Raw genomic sequence first — 19,791 nt, 5'->3', positions numbered from 1 at the left:
AAATGGCAGGATGGGCGCCGTCAAATCCCAATGGATGTCATCAACAAAATAGCAGCTATGTCTCCACCAACCAGCAAAAAGGAAGCACAGGCCTTCCTGGGTGTTGTGGGTTTTTGGAGGATGCACATCCCAAATTACAGCCAGATTGTAAGTCCTCTGTACCACGTGACCCGGAAGAAGAATGATTTTGAATGGGGCCCTGAGCAACGACAGGCATTTGAACAGATTAAACGGGAGATAGTTCATGCCGTAGCCCTTGGTCCAGTCCGGTCAGGGCAAGATGTTAAAAACGTGCTCTACACCGCAGCCGGGGAGAATGGCCCAACCTGGAGTCTCTGGCAGAAAGCACCAGGGGAGACTCGAGGTCGACCCCTGGGGTTCTGGAGCCGGGGATACAAAGGATCCGAGGCCCGCTATACTCCCACTGAAAAAGAGATTCTGGCAGCATATGAAGGCGTTCGAGCTGCTTCAGAAGTGGTCGGCACTGAAGCACAGCTCCTCCTAGCTCCACGATTGCCGGTCCTGGGCTGGATGTTCAAAGAGAGGGTCCCCTCTACACATCATGCCACCGATGCTACGTGGAGTAAGTGGGTCGCGCTGATCACCCAGCGTGCCCAAATGGGAAACCCCAGTCGCCCAGGAATTCTGGAGGTAATCATGGACTGGCCAGAAGGCAAAGATTTTGGAGCATCGCCAGAGGAGGAGGTGACACGTGCTGAAGAGGCCCCACTGTATAACCAGCTGCCAGAAGATAAAAAACAGTATGCCCTGTTCATGGATGGGTCCTGTCGCATTGTGGGGAAGCAGCAGGGGTGGAAGGCTGCTGTATGGAGCCCTACACGACAAGTCGCGGAAACTGCCGAGGGAGAAGGTGAGTCCAGCCAGTTTGCCGAGGTGAAAGCCATCCAGCTGGCTTTAGACATTGCCAGTCGAGAGAAGTGGCCAGTGCTCTATCTTTACACCGACTCTTGGATGGTGGCCAATGCCTTGTGGGGGTGGCTGCAGCAATGGAAGAAGAACAACTGGCAGCGCAGAGGCAAACCTATCTGGGCTGCCCCATTGTGGCAAGATATTGCTGCCCGGCTGGAGCAGTTGGTTGTAAAAGTCCGTCACGTGGACGCCCACGTCCCTAAGAGTCGGGCCACTGAAGAACATCAAAACAACCACCAGGTAGATCAGGCTGCTAAGATTGAAGTGGCTCAGGTGGATCTGGACTGGCAACATAAGGGTGAACTCTTTATAGCTCGGTGGGCCCATGACACCTCGGGCCACCAAGGAAGAGACGCGACATACAGATGGGCTCGTGACCGAGGGGTGGACTTGACCATGGACACCATCACACAGGTTATCCATGAATGTGAAACATGCGCTGCAATCAAGCAAGCCAAGCGGGTAAAGCCTCAGTGGTATGGAGGACGATGGCCAAAATATAAATATGGGGAGGCTTGGCAGATTGACTACATCACACTGCCACAAACCTGCCAAGGCAAGCGCTATGTGCTCACAATGGTGGAGGCCACCACCAGATGGCTGGAAACCTACCCTGTGCCCCATGCCACCGCCCGGAATACCATCCTGGGCCTGGAAAAACTAGTCCTGTGGCGACATGGCACTCCCGAAATAATTGAGTCGGACAACGGGACTCATTTTCGCAACAGCCTCATAGACACCTGGGCCAAAGAACACGGTATCGAGTGGGTGTATCACATCCCCTACCATGCACCAGCCTCTGGAAAGATTGAGCAGTACAATGGGCTGCTAAAAAACACTTTGAGGGCAATGGGGGGTGGGACTTTCAAAAATTGGGATACCCATTTAGCAAAGGCCACCTGGTTGGTTAACACCAGAGGGTCCACCAACCGGGCTGGTCCTGCCCAGTCAAAACCTCAGCGCCCCGTAGAAGGGGATAAAGTCCCTGTAGTGCACATGCGGAACATGTTAGGGAAGACGGTTTGGATTAGTCCTGCCTCGGGCAAAGGCAAGCCCGTCCGCGGGATTGCCTTTGCTCGAGAACCTGGGTGTACCTGGTGGGTAATGCGGAAGGATGGGGAAGTCCGATGTGTACCTCATGGGGATTTGATTTTGGGCGAGAATAGTCCATAAATAAATTGTATAGAGTTAATTGTTAAATAACCCTGTCACTGTCTGTTATCACTGTTACAATTGTTATATTTAGTACCAGTAGTAGCATAGTAAGAATCGTCCAGATTAAAGAAGGACGTACTTTTCTCGATGAAAACCTAGCAGAGCACAGCGATGATGGGACTGGACCTGGTTTTCAACAACTGGCATCCAGCAACTTCATCAGGATCAACATCTCCTGCAGACTGTGGGCACGGGCCGCACCAGATATATCAGCCGTGAGCTCCGGATGCAGCCAGTGACCGCCCATCACCACACATCACCTCTCCTGCCACGGAAGACCATTACGACAGATGGAGCCTGAAGTCATGGATTAAATGAACTCAACAGACACTTTAGAGTGATGATCCATAGACTAAAGGAATGATATCTGGAGACAGGAGAAGTGGTGGTGATCAACTGGACAATGGGGGACCTGGGCATGACGTAGATGGTATGGAATAAGGGGTGGATAATGTCCTGGGTTTGGCCAGGACGGGGTTAATTTTCACCAGACTCCAGGAAGGGGCACAGCCAGGGGGTGGGGGCTGACCCCACCTGGCCAAACAGAGCCCGGTATTCCATACCCTGTGCCGTCATGCTGGGTTCCGGTGGGGGGGGCGGCGCGGTGGGGAACTCATTCGCGGCTCGGGAGCGTGCGGCGCTGGTACGGTCCGAGAGAGCGGGTCTGGTTTTGTCGTGTTTTCTCCTTATCTGTATCGTTGTTGTTACTGTTCCCTCTGTTTGCTGTTCTGTTAAACTGCCCTTATCCCGACCCACCAGTTTCTGCCTGTTTCTTTTCATTCTCCTCCGCACGCCGGCGGGGGGAGGGGCGGCCGCATGGTGCTTTTGTTGCCGGCGGCAGCGGAAACCAAGACAGTGGTTGTTGCCATGAGGTTTTTTGTCAGTTATCTTAAATGCCTTAGATTTTTTTTATATTTACAGATTGAACACCAAGGATGTATCATGCATGCAAATGAATGGCCCAAATCCAGAATAGAACAGATTTCTTCAGAGGTTGTCACCACTCCTTAGCGCTTTGAGAATCAGATCAACTAGATCCTAATGCTCACTAAATTTCCATCTCTACGTGCACCTCTGTAAGCCCTCAACATTTCTATCAATACACTATTACCATCAACGTGTTTAGTTGATTAGATAATAGTCCTATACAAGCAAAAATATGAGAAAAACACGCTGCAAAATCAAGCAAAGAAAAAAAGAAACAATTCATGGAGGTAGGCAAATGTAACGCATGAAACATGAAAAGCCTTCACATCTTTTGCAGAAGCAAAACAAGCTAGAAAAACAGTGAATTCAAATGAAGAATTCTTTTTTTTTTTTTTAAGTCCAGTGGCCCTTTCTCTGCAACTCTGTTCAGTATCAGTTTAGTGACAAAAGACTAAAACAAACAAACCAACCAACCAACCACCACTGGAATATCAAAGAAGACTGCTCTTACTCTCCAAATAAAGAATTTAAGGGCAACTCTCACATGAGAGCACAGCAGTTTAAGAACAGATAACAATGTTCTTACTGGCATCCAGGTGCCTACCAGGGCTACAATAAGAATCATTTCCAAGTGTCAGGGAAAACTCAAAACAAACAATACCAACAAGGACACAGAAATCTGTGTGTCTTAGAACACATTCACAATTGCTCGGCTGCGAGATGATGTAAGCAGGAGCCTATGTCCTGGAGGAGCACCATCGCAGGTCACAGCCATTTTGAGACTCCAGCCTTAAGTTCGCGGTCCCACCAAGAAAGGTAAACACTTCTTCAGCACCCTATCATTAAACAAGTGTTTGGGTTAAATCATAACTGAAAGTTAATGGTTGCCAATAAGGAGATAAGAAGCTGCGGGAGGGGCTGCAAAAATGTACTCAAAGAAGTCACTGGGATGATGCAGACGAAACACATAGATTGGTACACACAACTCTTGTCCTAATGTATCTCGGGGAAAAAATAGTTTGCTGGTCTTCGGCCCCAGGAGGGTTATCTGCAAGAATTTTTCTTCTCCAAAGCAGTTACTACAGCTATTATTTTAATCTTATTTAGTGAAATCCAAAACCAAAGTAATCCTTGGTAGTCAGGCCAAAATATGACTGGCATCAATCCAGGCACTTTGGATTAGGCAGTAGCATTATGAAACCAATATTAGAGCTTACATTTACTTCTTTACAGCTTAATGTTTGATATTGGCCTTATATTTTTTCCAAAATGTCTTTTAAACTTCATTGTCATACGATAAAGCTACCCTGCAGGCCTCCTGAACTGGAGAGTTTTCACAAGTTAAAACACAATCGGGGCAAATCTATAATCTTGATATTCACCTTCACAGAAAAACCCTGTTTGCCTCACTGACATTTTTTCAAGTTTCTGTCTCTTGCTATGTTATTAACAAAATCTGTGTAAGAGCTGGTGCCAGTGAAAGAAATAGAAAAATTTGTACAAAAACAAGGTTAAATGCCAGTAAAATTGTTTAGAAGTACAGAAAGATGTGCATTTTCCTTCTGCTTTTACCACCTCAGCTCACATGGTTTTAAAATAAGCTTCTGTATGAAACTATGAAGAATTAGCCTGTCCAAACACAAAGCCTGAGAAACGTCACTTCAGCTTCTGCTTTTCCAAATAAGCAGGTTCACGTCATTTGTTATTACTCTATTCTGATTCTAAGCAGCATGCGTTAAGTGGTTTTGTCTAGAGGCAAAGCGTTACTCTAACATCTAGTTCTGCAACTGCCCAGTGTAACTAGAAAAGATTCATATCTAGTTGATTACCAACTTGTGTTCACACATACAAGATCTGCTGGTAGAAACCAAGGCACTCTAGGAAGCAACTTTTTAACTCCCAAGAGGAAATCCACCCCTCTTCCCACCCCCCTTATCCTCCTCACTCCACACAATCTCATAGCTTATGGTATCCAAAAACTCACCAGTATTTTTGTACGCACTATACACAATTTTACATCAACAAGTTGCCTACCTGTCTAGTACACTCTGTTGTCAATACATTTACTTTGAAAAGGCACACAATATACAAGTAGAACCAGAAAACCCACATTTGTTTTAAAGTTGTCTGTATAATAAAGTCAGGAGCTTCCAATCATAAACAACATGGGGGAAAACACTCTGGAAGATTGGTAACAAGCCTTTCCCTACAACTATTACTATACTATTTGTTGCATCCAGCTACGCACACCACCACCAACTACTGCCTAAGGAGATGAAGATACAAAGTCGACTGCTTTTAGAGCGAATGGTGCCTGAAAAGACTCTTGAATTTCTTTAGAGTAAAAAACTGGTTGCTTAATTCATTGTCTTCTGTTGAACCTAAAAAGCTACCAAGAACTTACCACACACAGCTCTAAGTATACCAAACATTCTAACTAACTACCTAACTACCATTGTAGTTATTCAACGCAACCTAATCACAGTGGGTTTACAACAGTGTACAGCAATGACACCTACACAAAGTGCGTTCTATCTAAATTTCAGTCAGAGGGAGAGGAGTTAAATTACACCAAACTCCTATTCAAGCCCTACTTCAACATAATAATACACAAATACTAATTAATGACAGTTTCAATGGTACTAAGTATGAGCTATGGAACTATTTTTCCGATATTAGGTATTTCTTCAGTAGCACATTAGAGATGTATGCAGTATATGCCAACTAAAAAAATTATTCTGACATTTTAAATTCCAAATTTACATTCCACAACCCCTTTCATTCCACCTCTAGTGTGAAGGATTTAAACAGAAAACAATGGTTTTCTATTTGGAAAATGCAGTTTCTGGGAAGGAGGCAAATGGACAAAGAGGTGTCATCTTTACATCTCAGAAAAGACAGCTGCACAGGAGAGTTCCTTCTTCTAAGAACCAATAAAACTCAGTAAAAACATGCTCACCGCACCGCCCAGGGACTTCAATCAAAGCTTACCTTTACGATACTCAACACAAGACATTTTTAAAGGTCTCCTCGCCCAGGGTATCAGCATGCTGTGCAATGTGGAGGGATGTGGGAGATGAAAACAAACTAAGCACTGGAAAATTTTGCAGCTTTTGAATGAAGTACACATAGTAATATTGTATACAAGTGTTGTATTCCAACCTAGTTTTGTTCTGTATGAGGTGGATAAGATCACACAAAACAAAGTGAGGAAAGCTACATTTCCTGCCAGTATAGAGGAAGTGGAGCAACTGCTCACACAAAGTGCAAGGAAGCATTCAAAAACCAGAACAATACTCTCTTCTTTAACATAGGAGTCCCTTAAGAACAATCTTTTTATTTCTTTACATGAATAAAGAATTTCTGGCACAGCACCTGGCTTGACACCATTCAGTATCTGAAACCATTATTTGGAAGCAAACACCACCACGATACTTGTTTTCTTTAGCACAGAGCTCACAGCTTGCATCAGACTTCAGGAACTCATTCCACTTTTTTTTCCTGCTTACTTACGATCTAGATTCCCATGACAGTTAAGCACAAACTCAGGTTTCACTTTACAGCTAAGCTCTGTATAACTTTGCAATATGCAGATGGTACCAATTCCAAGAGAATTTAGTGACTGCACTAGCCATGGGTAAGAAGGAAATGTTTGCCCTTCAGCTAAGCCACCTAATCACTGTACCTGAAATGGTATCAAGCGATACACCCACAGGTACCAGGTGGAAACGCGTACCAGAGAGAAAACAGAATGAATAAACCTATTGATGCCTGGCCCTCCGTATACATTGCTACAGTCTGGCTAACATGGTAGATGTCCCTGACACCCTAGCTGTTAAAAACAAGCAAGAAAAAAAATGGTCCTCAACATTTAACAGTGTATCAAATACCTCATCTATCTGTCAAACCGGTGAGTTATACCACCACGAACATGAAGACATGTACTAAGCTTCCTGCCTTTGAACTGCTCCAAACCTCCACCTACCAGCTACACACACTTGCCAGCATTAAGCTGCCTAGTCAGCTGCTGTTATGTTGGGGAAACAAGGCATTTCAGGAAAATATTAAAAGGGAGGGGAAGCAGTAAGAAGTCAAAACAGTAAGAGGGATTAGAATGAAGTTAAGTAAAAAAATGGAGAGTTAGAAAAAGTTAATCATTCCAAGCATCCCGAACACCTCTGCAAGTCTTGCACAACTGTTCAATCGAATGCAGTATCTCTGTTCCTTCCTGAGCAAAACCAGGAGGTCCAAACACGGTTATTGCCTATCTTCAAAATAATACACTGAGGCAAAGAAAATGCCCACTGAAAGGCTGGAAGGGAGGAAAGAACCGAGGGAGTGACTAAAACAGACTGACCACTCCCGTACAGTTTACGATGGGTCAGCCAAGTCACTTCCACCAAAGCAACCAGCGTGCTACTGCTGTCGACCGAGGGAAGAGACATGCACCGTACCGAAAACGCAGAGCGGAGCATTATGAACTCCACCATCTCTCCATTTACCAAACACTTACAATAGACGAGAAAAAAAAAAAAAAAAAGCTTTTTAGGTAATGACTTGATCTCATCAACTGCAAAAAGAAACTCTTTCAAGTCCGAGCTAGCACAGAACCCAAACAGAAAAAACAAGACTGTTTTTAATCAAGGCTAACTACCTTCTGAGCTTGTCTGCAAAACTGGGATTTGTTTTACATTTTCATTACATACAGCCTTCAGCATTCTCAAAAGTCACTCAAAGAAAAAAAAAAAAACAGGCATACAGTTTTATTTTCCAAAGAAAATTACCAGAGGACAAGTCTGCTCCAACACTCTGTTCTTAGCAAAATAAGAATAGACTTCTGAAAAATAAGTATTCTGGGGGGAGAAGAGCAGTGTTGCTGCTGCTACGGTTGAAGTATTGCTGTCGTATCACATGAGAGTACTCAACCTAAGATTGTCAGTGTTTCTCATCTCCTTCTACACACATGCTACATTTTCCCACCTGCACCTGCAGAACCTAAGACAATAATATGGTAAGAAAAGTTTCAAATGCTGCGTTTCTGTTCCTTCTCCTCTCTACGTTCAGCCCTGCTACCCAGTGCCACTTCCCTTTCATTTGATGGAAGATACTACTATACTGCTCTGCATTCAAACCATCCTTTTGGTGCACAAACCTGGTAAAGCCAATGAAAAAGTAAATTTAACTAGACTAGTACAATACGGAATTGAAATCCCAATATGGAATTAAAATTCTGCATAGATGTTGACTCAAGTTGTTCACTCTTTTTTGGGTCAAAAAAAGCTTTGCAGCTAATCCACAGAACTGGAAGTGGTTCCAACTTTTAATTCTTCGTTTACAGTAAAAGCTTTGTAGATTGTACTCAAGTAGAGTTAGTCCAATTAGTTATGACATCTTCAATCGCAGCTGTACCAGTGTAGCCAAAGAACCAAATACTAAACTGTCTTCCTTTTTTTCCAGCGACCATGATGTGTATTTAAATATCAGTTAATCAAGGTTAACACATGGAAACATATATTTTCACACAGGTGCCACAAAGGGTCCTGAACTCCAACCAAAACTAGTGACTGCCTCCTGTTACCGAGACCTTAATTGTTGTTTACAGCAAGGCACACATCTCTCCCTTTCCACTGATGACACACCCCACTCATACTTGGCTTTTCAACTGTTTTTTATAGCTGCTTGCTTCAGTAAATTTGGGCAGAAGCTCCTCTATTTGCTTACAGTAAATAAATAAATATTTTTTTTTAATTATAAACACACAGAACTAGGAAAGGAACAAAGCAATATGTTATGTATAGCCATCAATCTGTTTTATTGTCCTTTTTCTACATAGGGAAAGGGTGTGCAGGTGTGGGGTTTTTGCTACCCAATGTTTAGATACGCATATCCCCTAAAGAACAAAATGCTGGAGCAACCAGGTCAAACAAATGCCCTACAAACCAGAAAAAACCTCCAGAAGAGGTTTTAACAGCCCTTAATCCCCATTAAAGTTCATGCTGCGATCTCGTTCCAACTCACTCACATGTAAGTTTTGTTTTCTCCATAAAATTCTACAGAACTAGATGCAAAAAAAAATTTAAGTTCAAGTCTTACCAAAACTTGGTCTTTCCCATTAGTCAAAATAAAATTCAATATATACAAGTTGCATCTTACCTTTTCTGATAATTTCTTACTGTGAAAGAACCAAGACACTGTAATTTGGCCATATCTTAAATCAGACCAATATTAAGAGAAGGCCATTGTTAATAAGCTATTGTATTTATACCCACAAGAAACAGCAACTAGTTTTACAGTATTTTTGCCCTACCTGGAGACTCTTTAATACAGTAATCAGCAGTCTGTTCTACATTTCCTTGAAATCAAGACATTCATAGATGTTCATTCACCATTCCACAGACATTAAGGAAAAAAAACCAAACAGAATACACCTGAACAAAATCCACTTTATAGTCAGGGACCTGGAATTTCTCAGGAATGACCTGGAAGTTCTGGGGACAATACTTTACTTACACTAATTTCAATAGGACAAAACAGTTTCAGCCAATTCCACATAGAAAAACAATGGAAAAAGAAACAGGACACACAGGTTTTTGAACTTGTACAAAATTACATCAACAGAAAAAAAGTGTCTCAAGAAGATTCTCTCAACAAGAGCGTAATTAATGATCAGCATCACTCCCTTTCTGCCAAACAAGACCAAATAGGAAAGCTGCAGCTAGCTACTAATTCTGACCATAAGCTTTTAACTTTCAGCGAAAACCCCAGTGTCCAAGCATGCAATCTTGTTAATGGTCCTCTCTAAAAGCAAGTTTATGATGACAAAATTTTCCAGTAACAATAATTTGTCATTATTCTTAAAAACAAACCAACCAACCACAGAAAAACTATTTCATATTGCAAAAGCACTATTAGGAACACTTATCTAGCCTGATTTGACACAAAGCACCCCCTCATAAGTATAATTATTTTATTTCGGAAGCCAAAACCAAATCCATCTCCTCTATATGCAGAAAGCATTGTTCTGCACACACTTTGCAGCCATCACAATGCAGCTGCCAGCAGAAGCAGCTACAGATATAGCAAAATCAAAGCCTACTGTTAAAACACAAGATATCCCTCTTGCCTAGCAACCTCTGCTCTCTACAGTCCTCTACATAAGTCAGCACAAGGATCAGAAAGGATGCCTGCAAAAGCAGCACTGTGATAGCCTCCATCTTTACCCATATGTCTCAAAGGAAAAAAGACAAAACAACAACAAAAAATCATAGAGAAGAGACAGATATTATGGACTTACTACAGGCACCAACTTTGGGAATCTTCTGCAAGTTTGATTATTGGACTTGACTCCCTCACCCAGGCTCCTCAGCTCTGCTTCATCTACCTTCTCCATCTACCCTCCCTCCCTGTCTTCCATTTCGTAAGCTTACATATGCTCTGGAGATGGTTTACACGTTTACTAATTAAGTCCCATACCAAAACCCAAAGATATCTGTTAGAGTTGCAAGCGCTCCAAGACAAGCAGTACATTATTACTAATTATCAAGGCATCTGAAGATACAAACCACAACCTTTTGCAAGCACACATGAAAGTTCCTCTAGACCACCTCACTGAATAAAATACAAGCTGAGAAACAAAACCTCCTCTTGTACCACCTCCCAGTAGTCACCATGAAACGCAAGTTTAATATTCAAACATATTTTAAAATGAAACATTCAGCTACCATAACATCCCAACACAGAGAAAATAAGAATTAGTAGAAATCAACGGCAGCGACACACAGGAGGAATGGACTTGCTTCATCTCAAAGCAAAAACTGGAGAGCGCAAGCATATCTTTCAACAGTGAAAGGAAATGCGAGTCATTATTTCTACAGCTGCTTACACTACTTGCTACAACATCTCCTGATGCCTTTTGAAATGAAGTGTTCACTGTCTCTGTAAAAGCAAACACCTGACTAAAACACAGAAGTACAAATGAGGACTTCCAGCTCATTTCTGCAAAATTAGGCATCTCCACCTTAGAGTCAACTGCTACAAGAAGAAAACTGTTCTACAGCAGTTCCTCCGAACCCTGTCTACCGCTGAAGAGTAACGGAGCAGGAGGGAAAGCACAGTCTAGCCCTCTTTTTAAATCAGCAGCCAGATTCAATGTGGAAGGAGCAACACTCCAGTAAAAATGCAGGGAGTAAGAAGGATCCTTTCTAAGTTGCCTGGCTGTCTGTGATAGTGCTTGGTTCTGGTTTTGTAGAGCTGTACCCGGACTGCAGAGCTTCATGCACCTCCAAGATGGCAACCAGAACAAGGAACCAGACAATTCCTGGACAGTGTGGAGAGTGGCAAGTAAGTTATTGAAAAGGATACTATGATTCAACCAAATACTCAAAACTGCAGCCTATGGACAAGGATCATACAGACACTGCCTGAATTAACTTGCAGTTTTTGTGTACTTCAGAGTGATCTTTCCTACCATCTCAAGTGTCGTCTTTAGGAACCAGAGTTGCCAGTTGTATTTCTCACAAAAATCATGAGGTAGGAAAGCTGTCTTTGTTCTCTACTAGAAACATTTCAGCAGGCTGCAACAGACTATACAAAGGCTTTCTGACCACAGTTCAGCTTCAGTTTGGATTAACTTAATCGCAGCTGTGATAAAAACCAACAGAAAAAGCTTTATCAACAGAGAAATTTGTACTACGATATTGTATGTCTTCCACAATTTCAGATGCATCAGAACCGAAACTTTAAAAAGCCATGAAAGCAGAAGTTTGAGCATGCACCAAGCAAGCATGTAGCTCCAGAGATAACAATGGTAACTGGAAAGCTCAGCGGGCATTCCATCTTTATTCATCAGATCACTTTCTAAATGCTGGATAACTAAATAAAGTAACTCTGTAAAACTATCACTGTAAGAAGAGACGTGTTGACTAGACCATGTCCTGCCCGAGTCCTCCCTTCTTAACTGCAAGATCAAGGAACAGAGAAGCACTTGCAGTGATTTCAGCCGCTCATTTCAGTGCGGTGTTCCGCAGGCTGTCGGAGCGCAGGCACACAGGGAGACTCTCGTCACTGTTGCGTTCTGCAGCATTAATAACCAGTAAGAGGAAAGAGCACATCAAGCAGTACTTCACAACATGTTCACTGAAACGACAGAGCATGTTCCACAGAACGCCAATGTCTGACGGCCAGACAAACCTTTGTCCACATGCCACCATTCAAAGGCACTGCAAAAAGTGCTTGCACATTGCCTGCGTCTAGGGCTTATCAGCTCATCACTAACAGAAACATTTGTTGGGCATGTGACTTTTCCACGACCAAGTTTTTAATTTTGGTACTGTAGTAATTCTGGATTAACAGTGCGTTCATTCGTGTCTTAAAGGGAAAGATACCCGAGCAAACCAAAGAAATAAACATGGCCTTAACCAGACCAGAGCACGACAAGCTGATGATGCACGCCTTGTTCCTCTCACTTGTTACCCCCAATCCCGCCACACTCCACACAGCCAACAAGAAGAGCGTCCATCCTCCATCCTGGCTCACCCCAGCCCAAACACCCTGTGCTTGATACATGAACTTGCACAGTACCCGTCATCAGTGCTTCAAAGAGTGGTCCAGAGGGCAGCAGTTGAAACAAAATTCCCTGGATCTTACTTCATAAAGGGAAAAGAAGCTCATACTCTCTTCTCCAGAAAGACATTACTTTCTTATTGTAGCTGTTTTGGTTTTTTTAAGACTTCTTAGATCTTCCAAAAGCAGCAAGGAAGAGAGGTTCATATCTACAGAGGCAGGGACCAGCTTCCTCCCCGCGCTCCAGAACACCGCTACACATCGAAAGGGAGAGCATGGAAACAATGAGCACCCACACAGCTCCACTCTGGCCTCTCACTTACAACCCTGGCACCTGTACTGAGTATCCACTCCTGTCTCACTTGCCACAACCAAAGCGCTGTCCCTCCCACTAGCATTTATACACAAAAAACACCAACTGAAGAGATACAGAACAAAGCCAGAACAGTAAAATGAAATTCACTCTCAGTTATGCTGCTGTTCTGTTCACACAAACCTGAGAATGACAACATCAGATCACAAGAACGATGATTAATCATGCAAGTATGTCCTGTTTCTAAGAGGCACAAAGTAACAATTAGCATCTAAACAGTGTTTTATACACTCCAATTTTACAAGAGTTTGCCATCAGCAGGCACAAAACTTTAAGACCTAAGCTTTATCGGTTCAAAGCCATAAAGGAAAAATCATATCTATTTCACTTTCACTCTATCTTAAAAGTTTCAGCATCTTGTTAAAAAGAGAACTGACACACTCAGCAACTATTCCGAATCTCTGGCAGACTTCCTCACTTCCCACGTCTTCAAAGATATCACAATTACGTCGCTATTAATCCATTACGTATTCCGATCCCTATCATCCGGTGACTGAGTACTTTTTAAACTGTCTTTTTCCAAGCTAAAATTTAGACAGGAAACCAAACCCTGCTACTTCTTGTAGCAAAAATGTATTTAAAAAAAATATTTTATATAAAAAAAGAAGAAACAAGAGCCGTAGAAGTCCCCCTCCTAAATTTTGGAAGGCACCATAAGGTTTCCAGCATTTTCTCAGACTTGCTATTTGTTAACATTGTTTACATCTAGTTTACGCTTATAATCCAGAGCAGACATCACAAAAACCCAGTATTTTCAGTCATTCATTCAGATGTTATTAAAAAAAAATGGTTTTCAGGATTCAACTCTGATTGTATATTTTTTCTCCCACATAAAGCCTATGTTTTATCATTTTGGCTTTACTGGTTTTCGACCTATGAAGTATCAAGCACATTCCGCGGCAAACCTATACCAGGATTTAAAGTGAAATACAAATAAATTTAGAAGACAAAAACCAGCCTCAAGCACATTTTAGAAGAATAAACTCCTTCGAGGGACATGCGGAGTTCAAATCCGGATCCCCACACACCAAGTCCGTAATATAGATACAAACGGGGCAGGAACGCAGTGACAGCACTCAGCGAACGCACGGTTTCTGACCCGGACAGACGCAGGATGCGCTTGGGTTCAGCTCCATTGAACGGCTGCTGTTCACCAAAACACCGAATCTATTTTACCGGCTTTTTTAACTGAAAACCAACCCAACCCAACAAATCCCCCCCCCCGCCAGCCCCCCCACGGACAGGGCAGACGGCAGCGCGGGAATGAAGCGACCGGCCCGTCCCCGCAGCGTCCCCGCAGCCCAGCTGGGCCCCGCGGCGGGGCAGTGACAAAGGGAAACGCGTCCCCCTGTCACGCACCGCGTTACACAGCGCGGGGCGCTGCGCGGCCCTTCTCCTCACAGCTCCCGCTCCCCGCCGCGGCCCGGCCCGCTGCTCGCTGCCGCAGGACGGGCACCACGGCCCCGCCGCCGCGGACGCCGAACCGGAAGACCCCGGCCCCGGGGAGCGCGGCGCGCGGGCGGCGTCCCCTCAGGCGGGCCCGGCGCGGGGGGGGCCGCCGGCGCGCCGCCGGCCGTTCCCCGCCGCAGCCCCCACACCTGGCAGTGGGAGACGACGAGGCTCTGGTTGCCCTCCCCGTGGTACTTCCATTCATTCTCATCCATCTTCTCCACTTCCATGCCCGGCCCGGGCCGCCGCCGCCGCGCCCCGTGGGGACGTTGCCTGCCGCCGGCCGGCCGCGCTCACGCCTCCACCATCGCGGCTGCGCGCCGCCCCGCCGCAGGAAGTCCCGCCCTCCGCCGGGTAGAGAGGGAGGGCGTGCGGGCACGGGACGCCGCGCGCGCGCCGGGCCGCCGCCATGATGAACCGGGGCGGGCCGCCCTCGCCGCCTTCCCCGGGAGCGGGGCGGGGAGCCCTGGCCCGTTACGGTCACGGGAGCAGTCAGAGGCGTTACAAGCAGAAACAGGAAAATACATCTAACCTTCTCTAGAAATTTATTGAAACGTTGCGCTGTTGTCGTCACCGTTACCAGCGGCCTTGAATATAGTTTCACAAATTGCCTCAATACACACAGATCTATCGATGAATACACACCACATGTTAAGAAAAATTACCTAAATATCCCAAATCCCTATCACAAACATAGGATTAAATTCTGGCACTCTTAACGCAGGCAGTTTTATCACTAGGAGTTTTGACTACAAACAGCAAAATTTATCCTCGAATTACCATTTTAAAATCATCACTGAGGGCTCTCCGAGATTCCCCCTCTTCTCTTTCTTCCTCACCAGGCGCTCCATGACCACAGCCAGGCTGACACGCCAGAAGGTAACACACTTGCAAGTTCTCCTCCCTGTGATGAACATTTGTGGGATTTGGATAGCAGACACATTTGACTCTGACAGTCTTTTAAAATAAAGTCAAAGAAAATGATGCCTTTTTATTTTTGAAGAGAGAAGATGCACCTAGAAGGCTGAAAATAAAACCTGCATAATTCTGCAATGAGTCATTCATTCTTTTTTAAAGGAGTGTGGTACTGTACCTTACATAATTTATAATCTAATTTCAACAGAAATTAGAAAAAATAGAGGTTAAACAATTTATCCTTTTTTTTGCCAAAATACTGATTGATAAGCACTTAACTTTTCCTTTTTATTTAATATTATCCTATATGCACCTACATGAAAAAGGAAATGTGAATCCCTGCTCCTTTGGCCATTTAATATAAATAAAAATAATGACAGAGGGATGTTTAAAGCATGTTTCTGTCATCTTCTTTGTTTGCAATGTTTCTTTACGTTGTGTAACAACAAATGGATATATAAAACCTACAAGAACTTACCAGACTATCCTGACTTACCAATAGTGTTATATAGAAATTTCACCCTGGACCGTGTGTAAAATTGCAGTATTTATCATCCTTGCATTAAAAAGGAACTGTACTTCAGAGAAATAGTATGTGGACACTTACTAGGCTTCCATGGGGAAATACAAAGAGCAAATAATATCAATATATTGTCTTGCCATGGCAGAACTAATTCATCTCAATTTTAAAAGAAGCTCCAGTACAGCAAGTTGATTCATTTTCTGTTATTTGCTTCTCAGAGGAAAAAATAAAGCAGAGGTTCTACGTGCAAGGGTAAACACACCGAGAACACCTGAGCTCTCACGTAGTCCCTCTCTCTCTAGCAGGGCCCTTCCCCTCTTCACCTTCTCCTCCAGCATTCCACGGTGCAGAACTGCAGGGGTGTTCTGAAAACACATTGATAAAACTTGGAAACGGGAGGGACAAAAGCCTATTCACGCATTATTTCTCTCTGCACTATCAGTTTTTAAATATTTCTCATTTCAGGTATTATCTACAATGTGCCTGAACTGAAACATGTTAAGCTTTTGCGCCATTAATGACACTGAAGTGTTGCTTAACTGGAATTCCTCCAACATGGCCATGTCTTGTGGTGTAACTACAGCTTACATAGATGTGCCTGGATTGGTTTTAATTAGGTACCTTGAGGACTGCTGGCACAGAGCTCAGTGATCTTCAAAATCCATCTGAAGGTCTCAGCAGACGACCAAGTGTTCTATGGTATTTCAGTATGTAAATAAGCTAGTTTAGAACTACCTTGGGAATGAGCAAGGTAATCACACCTTCACAGTTCTACAGCTCCCACTTCATCCTCTCACCATTTCAGTTTTGATGTAACACGAAGGAGTCTAGAGAGCCCAAAATACATTTCTGTTTCTCTGGCTCCTGTAACCGCACCACGTGGCTATGGTTTACGCCACAATTCCTGTTTCTTGGGGCTCTCTAGTGTTTGGGATATTAAAAAAGGTAAATCATCTATAGATTTTACATCAATGGGTACACTATACTTAACTGCACAGATATTCTCAAACAGAGAAGATAGTGGCCCAAGATCACAGACATTACAATGCACATCCAACATTAAGAATGAACTAGTAAAATACTGACACATAAGGCTACTGTCAAACAGATTTGCAACTAAAAATTATAAAATAGCCATCCTGTCTCTTTACACAAGGATGACAGACAACAACACATTAATATAAAATTTCTTCCCGCCCTGTCTTCTTATCATCTCATGTCTGTAGTTTTTCCTTGGTTTTAAATGACATTTAAACTGTGGCACCAAGTTCACATCTTCAGTTTATTTCTCCCAGCTCCGCTGGGTCATGCCTGCTATACAGATCATTACTCTGCCAAAGTCCACCTAAACATGAGTCCCCTCCAAACTTCAGTCTAAACCTTTGGTAAGTCCTTTTCCTGGGCACACCCCAGAGCCATCAGCACTGGACTCTCACATATGCCGTCTTCGACAACTTGTAAGTTTACCGGGGAATGAGAATGAAATAGAAAAAATGGTTCACTTACATGGGGGGAGAGGTGGGGGAATAAAAAAAAAAAAAAAAAAATCAGGCAAGTATTTCATGTTAATATTCTGATGACTATAAAAGGTTCGTTAAATCCAGATCTGAGGAAAAAAATAGCATTGAGACTCATGATAAAATTGTGTGCCAATAATGCAAGGGTCTTGTAAGCTCATGAGAAGGATTTTTGTGATAATAGCTACATCTTAGTTCTCCAGGTTCCTAAAATGAAAGGCTCCTACCTATAAAAAAAGAGGATATTTCATTCTTTATGAAAAGAGTAAGCATGACACAGAAGATCCTGTCCTGCGACCTACAAATGTCTGCCTGGAGAAATTAGGTTAAAAAAAATATTTAAAAAAAAAAAATCACAAATTCAAGGCAGGGAGTCCAAGAATATTGAATGGACATGATAATACTACAATTGTACTATAAACTGCTATTACTATTTTTTTTAAACTACTGCACCATTTTCAGTTTTCAAAAGACGGAAATATCATGTTTAAATAAGACTGATGGTTTTATATTATTATACTCAGACCATAAAAAATGGAGTATACTTATGTAAGTCACACCTCATCAAAATGTTAAAGCTTTGCCTTTTTTCTGTTATCAGGATGATACCACTGCTCCATGCCATAGTTTTTTCTTGAATCCATGGTTTATCTATCTAAATTAATACACGTACTAGAAATGCAGGAAATCTCATGCTCCAACTGTCATTTCACCCTGACTGAGAAACACTGACACAACAAAGGAAAAAAGATTACAGTGGGACTGGAGTGTGTCATTTGATGGCTTTTTTAGAAAGTGCATAGGGTACTTTGAACCACAATAAAATATTTTAGAAACTAAGCAAGTCTATGGCTTCAGGAATAGGACTGGAAGTAGCAAGAAAGGTGACTTAGGGTCACTGAAGATAAAGCCACATATATGTTTTTAACAGACAAGACCTTGCACAAACTTACCCAGCCATCAATAACCACAGATGTGAATAAACAGACATTATAACTACTAAGAGGTTTAATTGCTACATACAGTCTGATGAGGGAGGAAATGAAGTTAGAGACAGAGCATAAATATATACTGTACAGAGAAGTTGTTATAACTCCAAAGAATTGCCAAGACAGACAGTATTTTTACACCTAGACAAGGTCACTAAATACTGTCTTCCATGCACAGGAGTCCTGAACAGTTATTGGGAAAAAAAAAAATACAACTAATTACCAGGGGGTGGGGGTGCAAATCAAAACAAACAAACAAAAAACAGTGTTGTGGTGAATTTGAGACCAGTAAGAGAAACTATATGGAAAAGAAGATCTAGTTAGAAACTGTAGGTGGTCTTCAAAGCAGAATGCTACGGTGAAATCCTAGTAGCTTTGACAGGGCATTACAGCAGAATGGAACAAGACCAACACCATCTAAGCACCTCCTGAAAGTCTGTTCTCACAGCCTTTAATCCTGTGGGCAAGGAAGGAAACATGAAGGGATAAAGAGCTTTTAAGTCTTGCCTTGTATTGAGTGACATACCAGCGACTGGAAAACAAAATGCCCTTTATGTAAAGGAGTGAAAGCAAACTACCAGAGCAGACTCGGTAGCCTGGTCAGAAGTCACGTAGAAGCAATATTTCTGCTGCTTTCGGACAGGCTAACACCTCTTACTGCAGATACTTTGCTGTTAATGTTATACTATGTGCTCATGATCAAACACCCTCTTGCAACACATAACCGCCTCCGAGAAAACGCCTTGGTCTGGTAGCACAAACATACCCTAAGCTTGTGTTTAGTCCTTGGACCTGTGAATGGTTAAGGACAGCACATCTTAAACTTCTTTTTGACACAAGCCCTGTGTGACGATCTTTAACTAGGGAAGAGAACACGTATATTAATCTGGGTTTCAGCTAAACTGCCATCATTTGGTAATGTATGTCCATGGAAAAACCTTGAAGCCTTCCACGTTAAAACTTTTAGCTCACCGAGTACAAGGTCTCCAGAAGATAAATTACACATTGACGTAAACTGGTCACACGTTATACCCAGAAACACCAAACTGCATGACAATACCTGAGGATGCTGAAGAAGGACTGAGCAGCAGTTTCTTTTGTACACTACTGATAAATTCAGATTTATGTTCCCTGACACAGCTATCAAATACTTTAAAAGATATAATTCTTTAAATTCATACATACCAGATTTTATTGACTGTAGTACTAATAATTTTAGTGTGATCTCTGTATTCAAATAGCAGCATACAAAGTGAATGCTCCCACCCCCCAGACAACTCCCTTGAAGCGCTCAGTTTACTGGAATTACCACAACTGAAATCAATAAACAGAACTTGTATTTTCAAGAAACCTTTTCTCAAATTTTAAACCTCAGATTATCTGTCATCTCCA

The 19,791-nt window shown here is 42.8% G+C and overlaps 1 protein-coding gene across 1 annotated transcript in view; it reads right to left on the bottom strand.

The window, feature by feature from the left end:
- IPPK (inositol-pentakisphosphate 2-kinase) overlaps positions 1-14,770 on the bottom strand; it is a 40,713-nt gene extending 25,943 nt beyond the window's left edge. Inside the window, exon 1 of the mRNA XM_075433103.1 lies at positions 14,605-14,770. Within this exon, the coding sequence (XP_075289218.1) occupies positions 14,605-14,685 (81 nt within the window). The 5' untranslated portion in view covers positions 14,686-14,770. The remainder of the gene's footprint in view (positions 1-14,604) is intronic.
- Between the last annotated feature and the right edge of the window lie 5,021 nt (positions 14,771-19,791).

The sequence above is a fragment of the Opisthocomus hoazin genome, chromosome 11 (assembly GCF_030867145.1).
Source record: "Opisthocomus hoazin isolate bOpiHoa1 chromosome 11, bOpiHoa1.hap1, whole genome shotgun sequence".
In the NCBI taxonomy this organism is placed as follows: domain Eukaryota; kingdom Metazoa; phylum Chordata; class Aves; order Opisthocomiformes; family Opisthocomidae; genus Opisthocomus; species Opisthocomus hoazin.
The sequence above is the reverse complement of the archived record's forward strand: the minus strand, read 5'-3'. Positions and strand labels throughout refer to the sequence as shown.